Source organism: Notothenia rossii (assembly GCF_949606895.1).
Source record: "Notothenia rossii genome assembly, chromosome: 9".
Lineage (NCBI taxonomy): Eukaryota > Metazoa > Chordata > Actinopteri > Perciformes > Nototheniidae > Notothenia > Notothenia rossii.
In genome coordinates this window covers 8,245,271-8,262,534 of record NC_136907.1, presented here as the reverse complement: position 1 = coordinate 8,262,534, position 17,264 = coordinate 8,245,271, and the positions used below count along the sequence as shown (strand labels likewise).

The 17,264-nt window shown below is 40.0% G+C and overlaps 1 protein-coding gene across 5 annotated transcripts in view; it reads left to right on the top strand.

The window, feature by feature from the left end:
* The window catches only part of nrg2a (neuregulin 2a), a 71,690-nt gene that overhangs the window by 50,459 nt on the left and 3,967 nt on the right, over positions 1-17,264 (top strand). For 3 of the 5 annotated variants that reach the window (XM_079652285.1, XM_079652281.1, XM_079652284.1), the window contains exons 4-10: positions 3,670-3,790; positions 8,283-8,341; positions 11,329-11,352; positions 13,134-13,236; positions 13,487-13,610; positions 13,764-13,891; positions 14,033-14,254. In XM_079652285.1, the coding sequence (XP_079508411.1) occupies positions 3,670-3,790; positions 8,283-8,341; positions 11,329-11,352; positions 13,134-13,236; positions 13,487-13,610; positions 13,764-13,891; positions 14,033-14,254 (781 nt within the window). Of the gene's footprint in view, positions 1-3,669; positions 3,791-7,829; positions 7,907-8,282; positions 8,342-11,328; positions 11,353-13,133; positions 13,237-13,486; positions 13,611-13,763; positions 13,892-14,032; positions 14,255-17,264 lie in introns of all 5 variants that reach the window. The other 2 variants (XM_079652283.1, XM_079652282.1) reach the window with 2 other exon arrangements.

Below are 17,264 nucleotides of genomic sequence, written 5' to 3'. Positions count from 1 at the left end.
AAAAACTTGAGATAAAATAACACAGAATAATAATAATAATAATAATAATAAATTTAATTTATATAGCGCTTCTCATCTGCCAAGACAAATCTCGAAGCACAAACATTGAAAGACAGATTGAGAAGAGATGAACTGTATGACTCTTGCAGAGCTCTGTGGTTAGGTCTGTGTGACCCAGGCTCCCACTGAAACAACAAAACTGTCCTAGATATGGTCGTGTAAACACAGAAATATGTTGAAAGCAACTATTGCAAGGCAAGCTATTTTCCTTGATAACAGTTGTTTAAACTATAATTTTGCTGATGCGTTGTATTCAGTTGGAGACGGTTTAATTTATAGAGAAAATGTATTCCCGCAAAGTCTTGCCAAAAGTTTAGTTTTACAACCACACCAGTGCAATAATTTAAATATACATCTAAATCCACCGCATATGCAGCTACACGGGATGCGGCTCTCTTGTTTGTATTTTTTATCCCTGATTATGTCAATACATTTTAGGACTTGTCATTAGTTTTAACCTCGAGTAAACATGTAGTGCAGCCTCAGTAAACACTGTATTGGCTGAAGCAGATCACCTCAGAAAACACTGTTTTGTCCCCGAGAGCAGGACCTCTCCTTGTAAGGGTTTTACAATAAGTGAGACCAGCAATATCTGTGGTGGTTTTGTCCATGTTTTAATCATGTGGTTTGTTCTGGAACACATCAATTACATCATATATGCACTTGGCCCTTGGATAATACATAATTGAATTAGCAAATATAAGTGTGGCAGGCCCTCGTGTGGTTTTGTGTAAGGCACCACAGTTTTCAGTGATGCAAGTGCCCAGAAGTAACCACGGACTCTCGTACAGAAAGTCCATGGCTTCTTAACATTTTACTACTTCTCAGCAGGTTCTCACCTACGGTAATATTGTCAAACCTGAAGAGGGTACACATATGATTTATAGCTGTCCGTGCATCAGTCACCCCGCTCAAAGTATCCAAACTTCGAACTTGACATAATAGTCTGAAGTTCCTGGTGCTTTTAAGTTTTCACTGAAAACTCAATCAAGTTTGATTTACGTTGGCTGTTCACAGAGGCAATATTACAGATGACATTGTGTTGCATCCAGGCCCTGTATGCTGCCGAGCAGGTTTTTATAAATGCTTTTTAATTGAGCATTTCCAAGCTTTGTTTTTTTTATTACATCAGAACGTTTCCTTACTTCTCTGTGATAAACCAGTCTATCTGCAGAGGGAGTATTTCTAAGTAAAGGAAGGAGTATGATAGAGAACAAATTGGGACGTTGACTGTGCAGTGTCATAGATTGGATATCAGTTAAAGCCTGCAGGCAACAAATAAAAATTGTAAATCTATCGTTTTGTATTTAATTAGGTTACGTGCCACTGAAAAGCTAGTTGTTGCAGTATATCTTAGTTGTGTGGATGGAAAATTCCAACATTTGACATGAAGGTTATAAAGCTGAGTTGTGATGGATTATGGTCCTTTATCTGCGGTCTTGAGAACATTACAGGTTGAGGTTTTCCTGCAACACCATTCAGGGTCTGATCCTGGGAGCTCTTGTCAGTCGGATTCTCATTGTTATCTTCTGATAATTAAGTTGAGACATTTTACAAATAAATAGGTACAGATACTTGGAATATATCCTGTCTTTGAAAGAAAGTGGATCTCTTAAAGAGCTCATCATACAAATTAGGTTGAGAAATATAAGCAATAATGCTTTAAAATGTCTTTCGTGTGGACATTGAATTTTCAGAAACGCTGGTGGTAGAGCAGGAAAACAAAACTGGTCAAATAAATGAATACCTCTGAATGAAAGTATTGTAGTCCTATGTGGTTTTGCATTCTTTGAATCCCAAATGTCATGCAAATCAGATGTAGAGATCAATGCCCATACAGACATCTTGTAAATAGAAACTGTGACCATTAAACAGACAAAAGTCGTCTGTGGTTCATTACAATATATTTAGAGTCAAAGTGCCATGAGACTCTGAGTACAGTGAAGCAGATTTGGTTTGACCGGTAGCCATATAAACTTGCCAGGGTTCAAATATCAGCCTTGATCCTTTCTGTGTGAAGTTTACATGTTCTCCAGCTCCCTGTGTGGGTTTTCTCCGGGTCGTCTGTTTTCCACCCGCAGTCCACCCACATGTAAACCAGGTGGACTGGAGATTATGTGTTCGCAGCATGTTGCGTGTGTGTCCGCCCACCCCTGCAGAGCGCTAATGATCTGTCCAGGACCTTCCCCTCCCTTCCAGAAGTGCATTCTGGGATGGGCCGCTGCCCCAGATAGAGATCCACGCAGCTAGTTTCGCCACCTTTTGTGTTGGGTGTTTTACAGTTGAAGACAAGGCTTCTATTTTGAACGTAGGAGTTTTTTTTTTACAAAGCTCGTCTGATCTTTTTTTACGAGGCGTTTTACACGCCAGCACTCCGAGTGAGAGGTATGGAAATATGTTGGAAGATAAATATTAAATCATCTATAAAGGAACTTTGTAAGAGCAACAACATAACAGCTTTTGACTAAAGTGCAAAAATGACATCCTTTTTAACAGCAATAATAAAAGTTCACCTTGAAATCAAAAGTCATATCAGCATGTCTCATCAGATTAATGACTCAGTTTGTTGTTGGGAAGGGTGTTTGTAAGAGGAAACCTGTATGTCTGCCAGAACCTGAAAACCTGAATACATGCCAACATTATCACAGAGAGGAAGTAGATATCCTATTTTGGTTACATAAAATATGAAAATACATATTTGGAATTTTATATATAATGCTGTGTTTTGGAATACACTAAATGCTGACTTGTTTGTGATATTCAGACTCATACTGATTTAATTGATGTGGCTTTGTTATGCTAACTATCAAGGGATCCCTGTTGTTTTAGCTAATCCAGAAGTGTGCTTTTGAAAAGGATGCACTTTTTGCACCAGAGGATTGAGTCAAACTGACTTCCTCAACTCTGACACAGGATTTTGAAATCTTGTTCTGGTGGCAAACAGCCTATTTTATGTCAGAGCAAGTGGGCCCAGCTGAGTAAAATGCAATTTCTTGTCACAACATTCTGCATGACACGAGCATTCAGGCTGCTCGAGCTGATGCGGTTGTAAAGGTCTTTCCAATCGGAAAAAGTCTGTGTTTTCTACCAACAAACTGTCACTTTCTGCAGAGGTGCTAAGAGCGCCAGACAGCAGGTAACACGGATACAATCACGTGTCAGCATCTGACACTCCTCCTTCCTCAAGCCCCATCCTGTCGCTGTGCTCTCTCAGCACTCCCCTTCCTTCAAACGTCCCTGCTTTCGTCCCGATAAGCACGCTTCATCCCAAACTTATTATATCTATTCAATCAGGGGGATTAAGTGCAGATACATGACTTGTTGGACCATTCCAAGGACCTGAGTCAACGTGTAAACAACTCCTACGCTATGTCAGGGAAATATTTATCTTTGCTCATAGAACTTCTTGAGATAGTGTCAACACTGCTTAGAGGCATAATTACATTTGTGGATGGGAAACTAAGAGTTCTCGTGGAAATACAAGTGTATAATATGAGTTAAACTTAGAATACTAAATAATAATGTGTGATGTTTCATTATGCCATTTTATATCCAAATCATCGTCAGCAAGAGTAATATTAACCAAATAAATGTTTCTTTTTTTCTCAGTAACCACAACGCCACCTCCAGCCTCAGGCCACGCCAGAAAATGCAACGACACAGAGAAAGCCTACTGTGTGAATGGCGGCGACTGTTACTTCATACACGGTATAGATAAGCTCGCCTGCAAGTGAGTTATATTCTTATTTTTTTCTATTCACCTTGAAATATACATTTTTTGACATCGTAAAATCCATGTATTGTATAACATTCAAATCACTTTCCATGATGTTTCCAGTAATATTCCTAACTCTTCATATTTTGTATCCTGATGTTTATGTTCCTGATAGCACTTGATCTTTCCTTTCAGCAGCAGCAGCAACACATCACAGGGAAATGCTGCCAGTCTTCCTAACTACCCACCTGTTGTGTATTTTAACACTAATAATGGAGTGAGGCGGTGGTGTGCTCATCCTTTTATGTCATGTTTAGTGTACAGGAGGGCTTCACATTAAAAGCCTTTTCAAAATGTCATGAGTCACTGGTTTAGTAGTGAGCAAATATTTATGCTTGTTAGAGGCCCCCAGTGAGGTAAATAGAATCCTTGCTTACATTTGAGTTCCTTGGCAGAAGGGATCAAGACCCATGTGTAAAGTGCGCCGAGGAACTGTGTCTCTCAAGGAACCTCATTCGACACGATGTTCAAGAGTTATTAAAAAAAAATGTTTTCTCCCTTTTCAGGACACTGACAAGGTTTTATGATTAGAGATTCAATGACATCAATTATTTCGATAATCGCTCAAGATTAAGAATCGCTGCTTTCTTATTCTCAAATTTTAATTATGGCTGCTTTCATTTTTGGACATTTTAAGATTTCTTTCGGACATTTCACAATTCATTTATTCAAGGTAATAACCGTCAGATGAAAATCATTTTTAAGTCAAACCTAATTGTTATAGCACAAACTATGCACTTATGTCTTGCCATGGTTGTCAAACATTATGTTGCATGCGGGTCATATGTCATATAGCATTAGTCCTCTGTCTGGTTTGAAATAGAGCTGAAACATTGGCAACGCTTCGGTGCCCAGTTGGCCCGAGGAAGAATGCTCGACAAGCAACGAGGACATGGCTGCAACAGCCGTTCAATACGCTGTGTACAAATTGGAGGCAGCAATAACTCAATTGCTGCAGCTAATTCACTCACAGCCGGGGCATGGGTCCAGAAAAGTTGGATAATGCAGTGAAGGCCTGCAGGGATTTGTTGCCCCCCAGCCATCTCATTCAATATAGGCCAGGCTTCAGTGGATATTACTCACTGGCCAAACAAGTCCTACAGACAGATAGTCCTACTTTAATGCCCTGCTCCTTCACTCTGAAGGATACACTTTGTTTTGGGCAGATGTTAAAGTTAACAAATGACCCACAGTAAGTAACTCACTAGATGTAAACATCATTTTCCTGATGATTTTCTTCACTTAGCTATAAAAAACAAATGTAGACTTATTTAACATATTGTCCATAAATATAGCGTTTATCATTTTTATGGACTTTTTCCAGGACTTTTTCAGAAGGTTTAATTCACATGTAGTTGGATAAAGATAATGTAAATAATATTTTCTTGATCAATTGAGTAGGCGTTTTAAAAGACTTTTTTGCTTATTCCATGGGGGATGTTTTAAAACTTTAGACCAACAAAACTGGAAGTTATTCAGTTCATTTAAAACGGAGAAAAACCATCAATTTCACACCAGAGAAGCTATCAAATAAGATGCAGATGAAGATTCTGTGAAATGACTAATCAATTGAGAAACTAATGGTTTCAGCCCTATTCAAATGCATACAAGTATATTAACGTTCTTCTTTCTAAGGGAATTTATTTAACTTTTAACAAGTCACCTCTCTGTGGGACTTGACAGAGGATTATGTAATTGTATTGTACATAAGTGCAGTATACACTATGTAGAAGTAGAAGTCAAATTCCACACGCTTCATGGAAAAGCTTTTCCTTTCTAAATTTTTATTTTTCGTCAAAGAATAATAAATAACGACAGTGATGTATTTTACATCAAAGTTAAAACGAGTGGTAATAGAATTGGCAGCTGCACCGGCACGGACATTTGCACGCTCATCTGATTTTTAAATTACGCAGTGACAGTTTATTTCTTTCATCTTCCAGCCAAGTTTCCTAGGTCTAGGTGGTGCTACCCCCCCCGTTAAACACCATCACTCAGGATGAGTAATTTAATGCTGAATGTTATGGTGCTCCTGGGAGGCGTTGTGTGAAACCAGTAAATCAGGAGCAATGAGCCCTTTGTTGGACTGGTGGTGGTCTAGTTGAGTCTGTGAGAAGAATGCCGTGCCCCTCAAAGACCAGCCGCTCTTCCTAATGGGCTTGTAATGAGGAAATATGGTTTGTCTTCACTCACTTGATGCTGATGATACAGTAGTTTGTCTGAAGTTGCAAAAGTATGACGCTAAATGTCAGAGAACTTGATTAATGCTTGAAACAATGAAGAGAGTTGTCCAGTCATGTTTTCCAGGTGGTTTCATTTCCTCATAGTTTTTAGGACTGGAAATACAGGAAATTCTTTCTCCTCATTTGATTACTTTTCCTCCCTGTCACATTTGGAGGTAATAAACACATTCCAGCTCACGACAGGCACCAGGAGAAGAAGCCACATCAACCCACTTTTTGCTCCCTGATTGATTTATTGATCACATGGGCCCATTCGTTCAACATTTTTAATCCCTATCTGATCAGATCAGATTTGGATGTTGGGTAGTTAAAAACCAAAAAACAGGATTAGGATCACTTTGATATCCGATCAGATCAGGAAATCAAATCCAAGCTTTAATCTGGATCGAAGCTTCAAAACGGGTAGTTCAAACCGACAAAACAGGATTGGGATCCGTTTTATTCTGAAAAACTGGATTATCCTGATCCCATCAGAGGAGTGGATTTCCAGTGGATTACCAGAGAAGAATTTACTATACAATTTATTTAAAAATATGTTTCAATATAAATAAGATGGCAAAGTTTAACTGAAATAATACAAAATGTTTTGCCTTCATGGCAAATCAATTTTATTTTTTATTTTCTGGTCACGTTTGTGGTGGCCTATTTACTTTTCAACCAAATGTTGATGACATAAATCTTTATGCTCAAAAAAGTATCACAACAAAGATTGTCAATCACAAATGTAATTTAGATTAAAGAAAAAATATCTTCCACAGAAAAAAAGTCCATCACCTTTCAAAAGTAATTGCGGACAATAGATGTCTCTGCAATGAAGTCTCTTGTCTTCCTTGTATTATTTTTCATATCCACTAGATGGAGATCGGTAGGATTAAAGCACTGATATTCAGGATCTAGTAATCTTGAAAAGTCTGAATCTGGATCAGGGTGATCCTATCCTGAATTGCTTTGAAATACTGGGACAAAATCTGGGCGAGTTTTCTGATCCTGGATCACAAAAAATGGGATTTCAAAATCGGATCGGATCTGATTGAGATTAAAAGTTTTGAACTACTGGGCCCTGGAAAGCAGCACATGGTTTATCCACAGATACATTCCACTTTTCTTTTTCCCTGTACAGACTGGGGTCAACAAGAGCCTCTGAAGCCCAAATATGACCTTTTTATATCAGTATGTCAAACTTGTTTTTGCTAACAAGCAGGGTATTTACCTTTTTAATGTTTAAGTTTTTTAAGTTTTAATATACATTTGCTCACTTGTAGTAACATTTCTTTGTTTACCATTTTTTATTTTAGAAATAGATGGTAAAGCAGTTTATTTCTTTACTGTGTAATATTGATAACAGAGGCCCTATTATGCTTCATTTCAGGTTTATATGTGTATGTTGAGCCTCTACTGTGACATGTTTGCATGCGTGGGAGAGAAACTTCACCTGGAGGGAACATGGGGATTTTTGCTTTTGCACACCATTTACATGCGCAAAAACCTATACAAAACACTATTGGAAAGGGTAAACCCCAAAAAGCATAATAAGGCTTCTTTACATAAAAAATATTAACATCATTTTGTATGGGAATACCAATCATCTTTGGAAGTGTTGCTTCTTGTGTTTTCACTTTGTGTGCTTTCTCCATGTGGCTTCACAGTGAAATGCAACAATACGCCTGAAAGGATTTCGACCCCCCGGTATTTACAGTGCACCTCACTTCCTGTGTTTTTCCTTCTCATAACACTTGTCTGCTCCTTCCCAGATGTCCGGACGGATACTTCGGCCCACGGTGCTTACAGACTGAGCCGCTGCGGCTGATTATGCCCAAGCCTACAGAAAGTATGTCCACTTGATATGAGCAGCTGAGAACAGAGACACAGTTGTCACTGGATTACCTCTGGACTGACTCCTGCTGCCCAAAAGTTCTCTTCCTCTTTCTCCTCCTCTTTCTCTTCCTCAGGTCAATGAGCTGCGCGTTACACCATGCACACGGTGGTGTCGTCCATGGGAACACTCTGCTTCTGCTGTCTGTAGTTGTGCTGTTGTTCTAATTCTCTCTTTCTCTCCCTCTCCCTCCCTCCCTATCCCCCCCTTCACTCTTTTCTTACGTATACTTTTCACTCTCCCTCTTTCTGTTGTCTCTCTCTTTCTCACTCACCTACCACCCTCCTCCTCCTCCTCCCTCTCTCTTTGTGGCTTTGTTTCTTTCCATCAGGTGTCCAAATGACTTTACTGGTGATCGCTGTCAAACCTACGTTATGGCCAGTTTCTACCGTATGTCAATTTCCTCTTCTGTCACTCTGTCAGACTGTCCTTGTGTCATGCGTGCATGCTGGGTGTAGAGAGATTGCATTCATTTCCTGTTATTATTACTTAATAGATGTGTCTGTGCCTCCTGCGATGACTCATTCATAAGCTGGCAGAGTTTAGTAGAGTCTGTTATTGTGTTTGGTCTGCATGTGATAGTGCGTGCCCTTTAACTCGCAGTGTGTTGCATGCACGTTCTTCAGAATACGAGCCGATGGTACGTGTGATAGCAACAAGTAGGCGGCAGGACTCAGATGCTATGTGGATTTGCACAAAGTCAGCTGCATGTAACAACACAGTCTAATGGCAAAACAATTACTAAAACCCTATCTTAATCTTGCTCACTAATGATGCTTGTTTGTGTAATCAGCGGCAAACACAGGCATGTATGATCGAATTAAAGCTGATGGATGGAGAAACAATTAGCATTTACTAAGGCATGACAAATGATGAACCTGTTAAGAGGTGCGCTGGCTTAACCCATAAGGAAGTGTTTGTTGAGGGCCAACAAGACATCTCATGTAGGATGTGAAATGGTGACACTTTAGTATGTGCATCCATAGGTCTGTACATTTTACACGAGCCAACATGAAAACATTCCACTTATGTTTTTCCTGACTAATTAGATTTTTATCTCAAACATACTGTAATAGGGGATTTACCAAAGGTAAAATCAATCTTCATGGGTTACAAGTAGCACATACAGGTGTTTCTTTCACTTCAACTCAGCCGCAGAACTCGCTCAAGACTCAGACTCTAGTAAATCGTAACATCCACACTACAATCCACCAGTTGTGTTTGTTGCTTCAGAAGAACAGCAACAAAATGGTGCTCTCACAGCAGATGTCCTCAGCTAAGAGTTCACATGCTGCACTACAGTGCCGTGTCAAACTACTTTGCCTGGGGTAAGAGAAGCAAACCTCACACCACTCCACACGGCAACATCAGAAAACAAATCCATCAAAAGCTAAATGAAACAAAGATTTCCAGATAACTATGGTTTTGTTAGATCTTGCCCTTGAGGTATTTTGATTTAAAAAAACATCCTCTATTACCTGTTGGTTGATTACTTGAAAGCGTCCCAAGTGAAAATAAGATAAACGACTGAGTTTGATGTTGAAAACATGAGCCAGAATAAAAATAGTGTACGGTAATACCATATAATTAAAATACAACGCCCGTTTTGGATAATAGCAAAGAATCTTCTGGTATCTTTCTGCATATTCGTCAGCGTCATGTCTTTGCAAGCCCATGTGGTTGCAATTCAGTGTAACATTAGAGTGAAATAACTAACTGCTTTTGCCTGATGTTGCCTTCAGAGCCTCATCCCCGCAGTCTGACTTGCAGAGCTTACACTCAGTGTTTGTTGTATGTTGGCTCAGAGTACAATGGCAATAAACCCTCTTAACTACAAGTAATTTCATCTCACATTAAGTCGAAATGCACTGTGCTGAAATGACTTGTTCTTTTGGCAGAGCAGACTGTGATGTGTGGGAGCTCTTTTTCCCTACACTGTTTTCTGCATTCTGTCTAACTTCGACGCAGCTGTGCGAATACATCAAGAACAGCATTTATTTCCAGCTCTCATCCAGCTACGTGAACACAAAACAGGCTTTGATTACTTGCTTTACATTTGAATTTGTTCAAAACAATGACCTGACTATCTGTACGCTTAACAGATTAAAGTTTAAAAGTAAGTTCAACAATCAGATGTTCTCTGATGGAACGTTCATCCATCAATAATTGAATGCTGTTATTTAAAATATAAAAGATTAAGCCTCCTCTCAGTCACATCATATGATTTAATATCATTGTTTATCCAAGGATATTAACCTCATGGGTTGAAAAAATGTAAGATCAACAGTTATCATGTTCATGAAAGCCCCTTTCAGACATGATGGATGTAGCTGTTAAGGGATTTTAGTTTTTTTGGAAAACTAGCAATCGTTAATGGCCTCGCACATATTTCATGTTTCCTACTCTCAATTAAGGAGAATAAATCACAGTTTTAAAGCAGGCACATGTGCACACACACACACACACACACACACACACACACACACACACACACACACACACACACACACACACACACACACACACACACACACACACACTCCATACTTAAAGACCCAACTCCTGGAGGGCGCCTCCCATCCCCAGGAGATACCAAAGACAAGGAGGATGGCTTCTGCTCCTCAGCCATAAGGGCTTGGCTTTACAAGAGCATGTTGTCATAAGAACAGCTGGGACTAGCTTCAACCCAAGTAAAGCAAGAAAGCTGCCAGAGATATGGACTCAGCTGGTTGGTGCAGCCTCCCTTAGGCCTCTCTGTGCCATATGATATAAAGTCCAGCTATAATTCTTCCTATTCCGAGCGATTACTCAGACACTGTACAGATACACTCCTTTTTACTTGCCTGTTCATGCGATGGGTGTGTTCGGGGAAATGACAGTGTAGCGTTTTTTAGAAAGTAGAAAACTGAAAGCCCAGGTAATCTCAGCAGATGACGCATATTTTCCCCCGGGAGCAAAAATGAGAGTGACTGTGCGTCTAATTATTCCAAATCCCATAAGGAGATTGTGTTCCGTTATGTTATCAAATATAACTCTGCAAGTCTGGAAACATACACAAAAAAGTGCGAATCAGACTGTGTTGAGACATACAGCAAATAGAAAACTGCACACATTATATATTTTTCGATTAGACTATTTTAGAAATCAAATCAGTTTTTGTGTAGTGTGGTTTCACGTGTGTGTTGCATGCTGTGTGTTCCCGTCGTTGACGTTACTGACCATGTCATGCCGACAATTACTGACAAAGTGCTTGTTGTCCCAGTTGCCGTAATGCATATTTATGTTTGCTCCACTGTGTGTTAGAAGGTGTCACTTTCTAAACCTGGTCTTTTGTTTATTTTTGTTTCTCTTCAACTGTCAACCCTCTGCAATGGCAGAGCATCTTGGGATTGAATTTATGGGTATGGAAAAATCCATTTTGACTCTCTGCCCAAGCATAACTATTAAATAGGTGTCCTTCGTTTTGACTTGCTCCCATTCCTGTCTGTTAATCATATCGTCCCTTGATTAACCAATCAAATCTCTCTATCGTACCATTACTCATTATAATGACAAACCCGACGCATCCGATCCTCCATCAATCATCATTAACATGGATGTCCTCACTCGCAACCCTCATACATGTGAAATGGAAATGTAGAACCATTAACAGAGTTTGCAGCTCAATAGCATTGTTTCCCCTTTTTTGGACTGATTTTTGTTTTCTCATTCCATCTGTCATAAGCATGGTGTATCATGTTGGTAGCTACCAGATGTCTCTCCTCAATCTTCACCTTCATCTTTCCAAAGCTTTTAGTCTCATACCTCTAGTGTCTCTGTTTCCTTTGATATGCCACCCCTTTACTTTTTATGTATGTGTTCTGTCCATGTTTCCTGCATCACCCCGTCGTTAGCTTAGCTGAAATGTAACTTCTGAAGTCATATCATATCTGTGTAACTGGTTTGAATTACCCTATGGGGATGCTGTGATGTGAGCATGCATTGCTATATTTAGAACCTACATTCATGATTTTCTTCTATCTCCAGCTATTTTCATCCTCCTTCGTTGTTAGCTTTGGTTTTCTGCTAACTTTTCCAGACAAGTGCTTCACTGGTTGAGGGTTGTAGAATGAACGCTCAAGGCGTTTCTTTCCAGATCACAAAATAACACATATAGAAACTGGACCTGCACCAAGATCACTTGTGATTATGATGTATTTGTTCTCTAGGAACTTGAAACAAATTGGTATGGTGGTGTAAATTGGCAGCTTCAGATGGAAGGAGTTGTACACATTCATTTATTTGTGGCACATTATTTATCAGACACCACACTACCTCTTAGCTCCATCATGTCCTCCAAGGGCACAGGCATACCTCAACCTCACACAAGCTCTTCTCTGGAAAAGCACAATTTAAGTCTAAATTCTTCCAGTTATATATTTATTGATATTTCATTTCAAAATGAATGTGTTTAATGAATAAGCGTAACATAAGATCTCATAATTGTACCTACTGAATCCATGAGCAGATGAAGACTTCTGTAAGTGAATGCAGCTGTTGTTTCAGATCATTTCAAAACATTTTTCCAAATCACTTCGGTGACACGTCGGTGTTATACTGCACAGTTTGCAGGTTCCGCTGGTCATCCATTAAGGGCCCGAACCATTAAAGTATCATATATTGTATCATTTGAAATTACTTGGATTTTTAGAGGATACAGCTGCTTATTCGATCAGTCCAACTCCCTGCCCCCACCTATGCCGCCTTACTGCAGCGCAGGCGGCAACAGCATCTGTTGTATTTGTGATTATGTGCGAGGAACGGTTTCCCTGTGAAGTGAGTTGTCAGGGAAGGGAAGGTGAAGCTTCATACTGCTCAGGATTTAGTCTATAAAAAAAAGTTAAGAAATGTGGATCAGTGAAAAGTGGTGAACCTGCATTTTTGTGACACTAATTTTTTTCTCTCCTGTTATTTTTCTCCGTGTGTGTGTGTGTGTGTGTGTGTGTGTGTGTGTGTGTGTGTGTGTGTGTGTGTGTGTGTGTGTGTGTGTGTGTGTGTGTGTGTGTGTGTGTGTGTGTGTGTGTGTGTGTGTGTGTGTGTGTGTGTGTGTGTGTGTGTGTGTGTGTGTGTGTGTGTGTGTGTGTGTGTGTGTGTGTGTGTGTGTGTGTGTGTGTGTGTGTGTGTGTGTGTGTGATGTTGACAGAGGCAGAGGAACTCTACCAGAAAAGAGTCCTGACAATCACGGGTATTTGTGTGGCGCTGTTGGTGGTGGGCATCGTGTGTGTGGTCGCCTACTGTAAAACCAAGTAAGTCCTGCTGATTAATGGATATTTAACATTTTTAACTCCACCTGCCTTTCTTAAAATATGTATGTATACTCAAACTGTGTTCATTGCATGTAATATGCAGAAGAGAAATAGAAGAATACTGTTTATTAGTAAAAAATTAAGACATTTTGATATTTTTATGGTTAACATGTCTTTTTTTGTTACTACTAGAGTGCCGTAACTTAAAAACCAAGAGCAAGAGAGAGATTGACCAATATTTGCTCAACAGGAAACAAAGAAAGAAGATGCACACTCATCTGCGACAAAATATGTGTCCAGAACATCCCAATCGTAACCTTGCTAACGGACCCAATCACCCCGGACCAGGCCCAGAGGAAATCCCTATGGTAGATGTGAGTTTCTGAAAGGATTCCTAACGTTATTAAAGTAAACGCACACAGATGTACTGTACACCAAATGGTTTAATGCTTAGTTATATAATCAAAGCTTGTCTTTTTTTCCCCCCACATTTTTCCATCTGCCAAATCCATTTTTCCCCGACACAGTACATATCAAAGAATGTCCCTGCAACTGAACGAGTCATACGGCCTGCAACAGAGGGGTCGTTCCCTGCCAGCCATAACTCTTCCAGATCTCACAACTCTTCCACACGAGCCCATTCATCAACACACAGGTGAGCATTCATAACACCAAACCATTTCTTTAAGCGGTCAAACGCCTCTGGAAACAGGTGAATTGGTTGTCAAAAATAACAAAAGAAAAGGATAGAAAAAAAGGGGGGTGTGTGAGCGTTAACACCTTTTTTATTTGTCAGACATGAGGAACGGACATGGAGCCTGGCACATTCTGACAGCATCCTCTCCGACTCGCCGGGAATGATGTCATCATCCGTGGGGACCAGTAAATGCAGCAGTCCTGCGTGCATGGACGCACGGGCACGACGCGCTGGTCACTGTGGTTACTCTGACCCCCATCGGACGGGCCTGCAGTACAGAGACTCTTTCGACTCGCTGGGAGACTCTCCGCACAGCGACAGGTGGGAAACAGGCCTATGTGGCTCTAGGTTTGGCGTTAACATTCTCGAAAAGTTTGCTCTCTCTGCTGGTTCTCTCTCAGCCTCAGTCCCAGTCAGGGCACTTTGAGATTCAGAGGAAACTAACACATAGCAGGCATGATGATGAAATACGCTAAGGTAGGCAAGTGTGGAAAATGGGGACAATGTGCATACAGCTAGTGTAACATTAGTCCCTAGCCAGTATGTCATTCCGATTGGCTTGAGCTTTCCCTTTTTATTTCCCTTAAGGATCCATGTGACAGTTTTGGACATGCACTTCTTGGCCAGAATCGGTTTAATCCGTGCGTCACAAGGAAAGGTAGAAGATAAATTTAGCACAAAGTGTAGAAGCTGGAAGAAGAAGTTAGTCTGTCAGAAGTGAGAAAATATTCCTTTCAACAACCCCAAAGCAGTCTATATTTAGCAGTCCTGGGTCTATTTCTGTTCTTAAGGCACAGAGATGTCAATCTTCTCATGTGACTCAACATGTCAAACAAGATTATTTCATCAAATATCTGAGTGCTCCCAGAACATGTCAGCTCAAACACAATTAGTCCACTGTAAATATTGTGCTTTCAGTTCTGCCACATGCTCTTTATTTCGTTTACAATGTCACACATGGTCCAAATTTGAAGGGATATTGTTATAGGGGCCTAACAATGACCCTCCCCACCCAATCCCAAAATGCCCTCACTGTTAACGTTTACATTTCCAAAACATTTTACAGCCAAGCATCCATCACTCAACAAGCTCAATAAGCACTGAGCTAGGAGAACACACAGGGGTATGGGAGCACTATTGAGCCATATATTAAAAGTATGAAGTGTACGTTTTAAGCACAAAAACAGTGGGTTAGTTATCTTTTCCAAAAGTAAAGAACTTTTTTGAGGGATTGGAATGATGGCACAGCTATGTCGAGGAAGTCGGTATCTGTTGTAATTGAAGACCCTGTGTTTAAGGTTTGAAAAAACATGCTATAGGTTGCTTTACATGAAGTCATCCAGCCCTTTTCTACCGATAGCTTACACACAGCCTTATTAACATTTGCTTCAGGTCTTTAGAATCAATATTTACCCTAATGTCTTCTGTATTGGACCTTTAATTATTCTCAGCATCAGCCTATCCATTTTAAATGGGTCACTACATAAGATAATTTGGATAGGTATGAAGTGAAAATACAAGAAAAACTAGTTCAAATGCATTAAAACTAACAAAAAGTTGAACAGACGATAACAGAATGCGTAGTGACCCACTGACCTCACAGGATAAGTCTGCTTGCTTATGGCTTTAGAGTTTTAAGTACATATCATTCGGGCGAACCAGAGCCACACTTTGGACCAGATGTAGACCTTACACACTTAACACATTAACTTATGCCTGCTAATGCTGCAAAATGCTTACTTGAGGTGTTGAATATGCAAATCGGTGCATGTCCAACTTCAGTCCCTGGGCCAAAATGAAAGTAATGGACCAAAAATATTCCTAATGTGTTTATAGCTGCATGCATCCATTTAAGTATTAAAGAAATTTCCAGAAATGACGACATGACTTAAGCCCCTTTCCCACTGGACAAATATCCCACTAACTCCCACTAACATCTGGCTTTTTCTCTTTCGTGGGAAAGGTTACAATCAGCATTCATTCCCGGGACAAATCACTTGTGAAGTCACAGGTATTTGTCGGCTCCAGCTTTGATCAGCAGTGATACATATATGACCCAGGGGTGGACCGGATCTTTTTTTGCCCTTTTATAGTACAATGTCCATGACACGCACTGATTCACGTAAAAACTCACAAAAGAAATACAGATTATAACTCCTTAAAACCTTTTTTTACTCTTTCACTGTTCCAACAATGACCTACGCTGGTTTGTGAGTTTCAAAAAGAGACAGAATAAGTAACAATGTAAAAATAAAGTAACCATCTTAAATACTTTTTACTGTTTATTAATTAAACCTGTTTTCCGGTGCGTCAAGTGTGTTTTCCCGTGTCCTAATTTTGGCCGCATAAGGGTATGACTTACTGCAGCAAAAATGTAAATAAGATACTGTATAAATGACAAGACTATGCAGTCCTGGCCTATTATCTGAAGCAAATAAACAGTGCCTTTTATAGACTGTCAAAAACAACCTGGACAAGATGTGTCTTGCCTCCTATGTGCATCAGCTTCATCGTCCCAACAATGCCAGCACACAACAAGCATTTCAGCACAAAATGTGCCTTGGCCAATAAGTTGCTATTCAGAGTCAGATTGCATAACCAACTTCCCCTGAGAGTCATTCCAGGTAACAGGCGCCTGTTTCCATCATGGCGACGGCTTTGGATTCAGCTGAATCAGCAGTGTTGTAGGAATATCTCAAGCTTGTGTCTCACACAGCATGTTGTAGTTTCCTAAGGACACAAAAAGTCTGATCTACGGCCAGTGATAGGAGGACTTGAAACTGCATTTAAAATGTATTGACAATCATGTTTAGTTGGTGTATGAATATAGTTTTGTAACCGTCAATCAACATGTTAGCAACTAGGGTTAGTTGGAGAAGGGATGGAAAAGTGGGAACCATGACCCGTCAGTCGAGAAAACGCACTCTAAATGTACCTGTCTTTAAAGCTTGATATTGACTTTCTACTTCAAGAGCCAAGCCGTAAATTTTTATAGCTAGCGTTTAACAATAATTGGGGGGTTGTGTATCTTCAAGAACTTCTACATTTACTCAAGCATTCAGTCATGGTGCCAACATGGCCGTGACACATAATTAAACAAGATAGCATAACCTGAAAACCACAGTAAGTTGGGGATGAAGGTATAGAAAGGTGCAGCATGCCATTATTCAAAGGATTAAGAGAAATGTTGTCTTGTGATCAGCATATACACTAAAATGCTAAAGGGAAACCTTGCTGTGCAGGTTAGTCTGTTGTAGAGAAACATTATTTAGTCACCGTCATTCTTTAGGAATAGACTATACAGCAACCAATAAGCAGCTGCTCCTGCCCG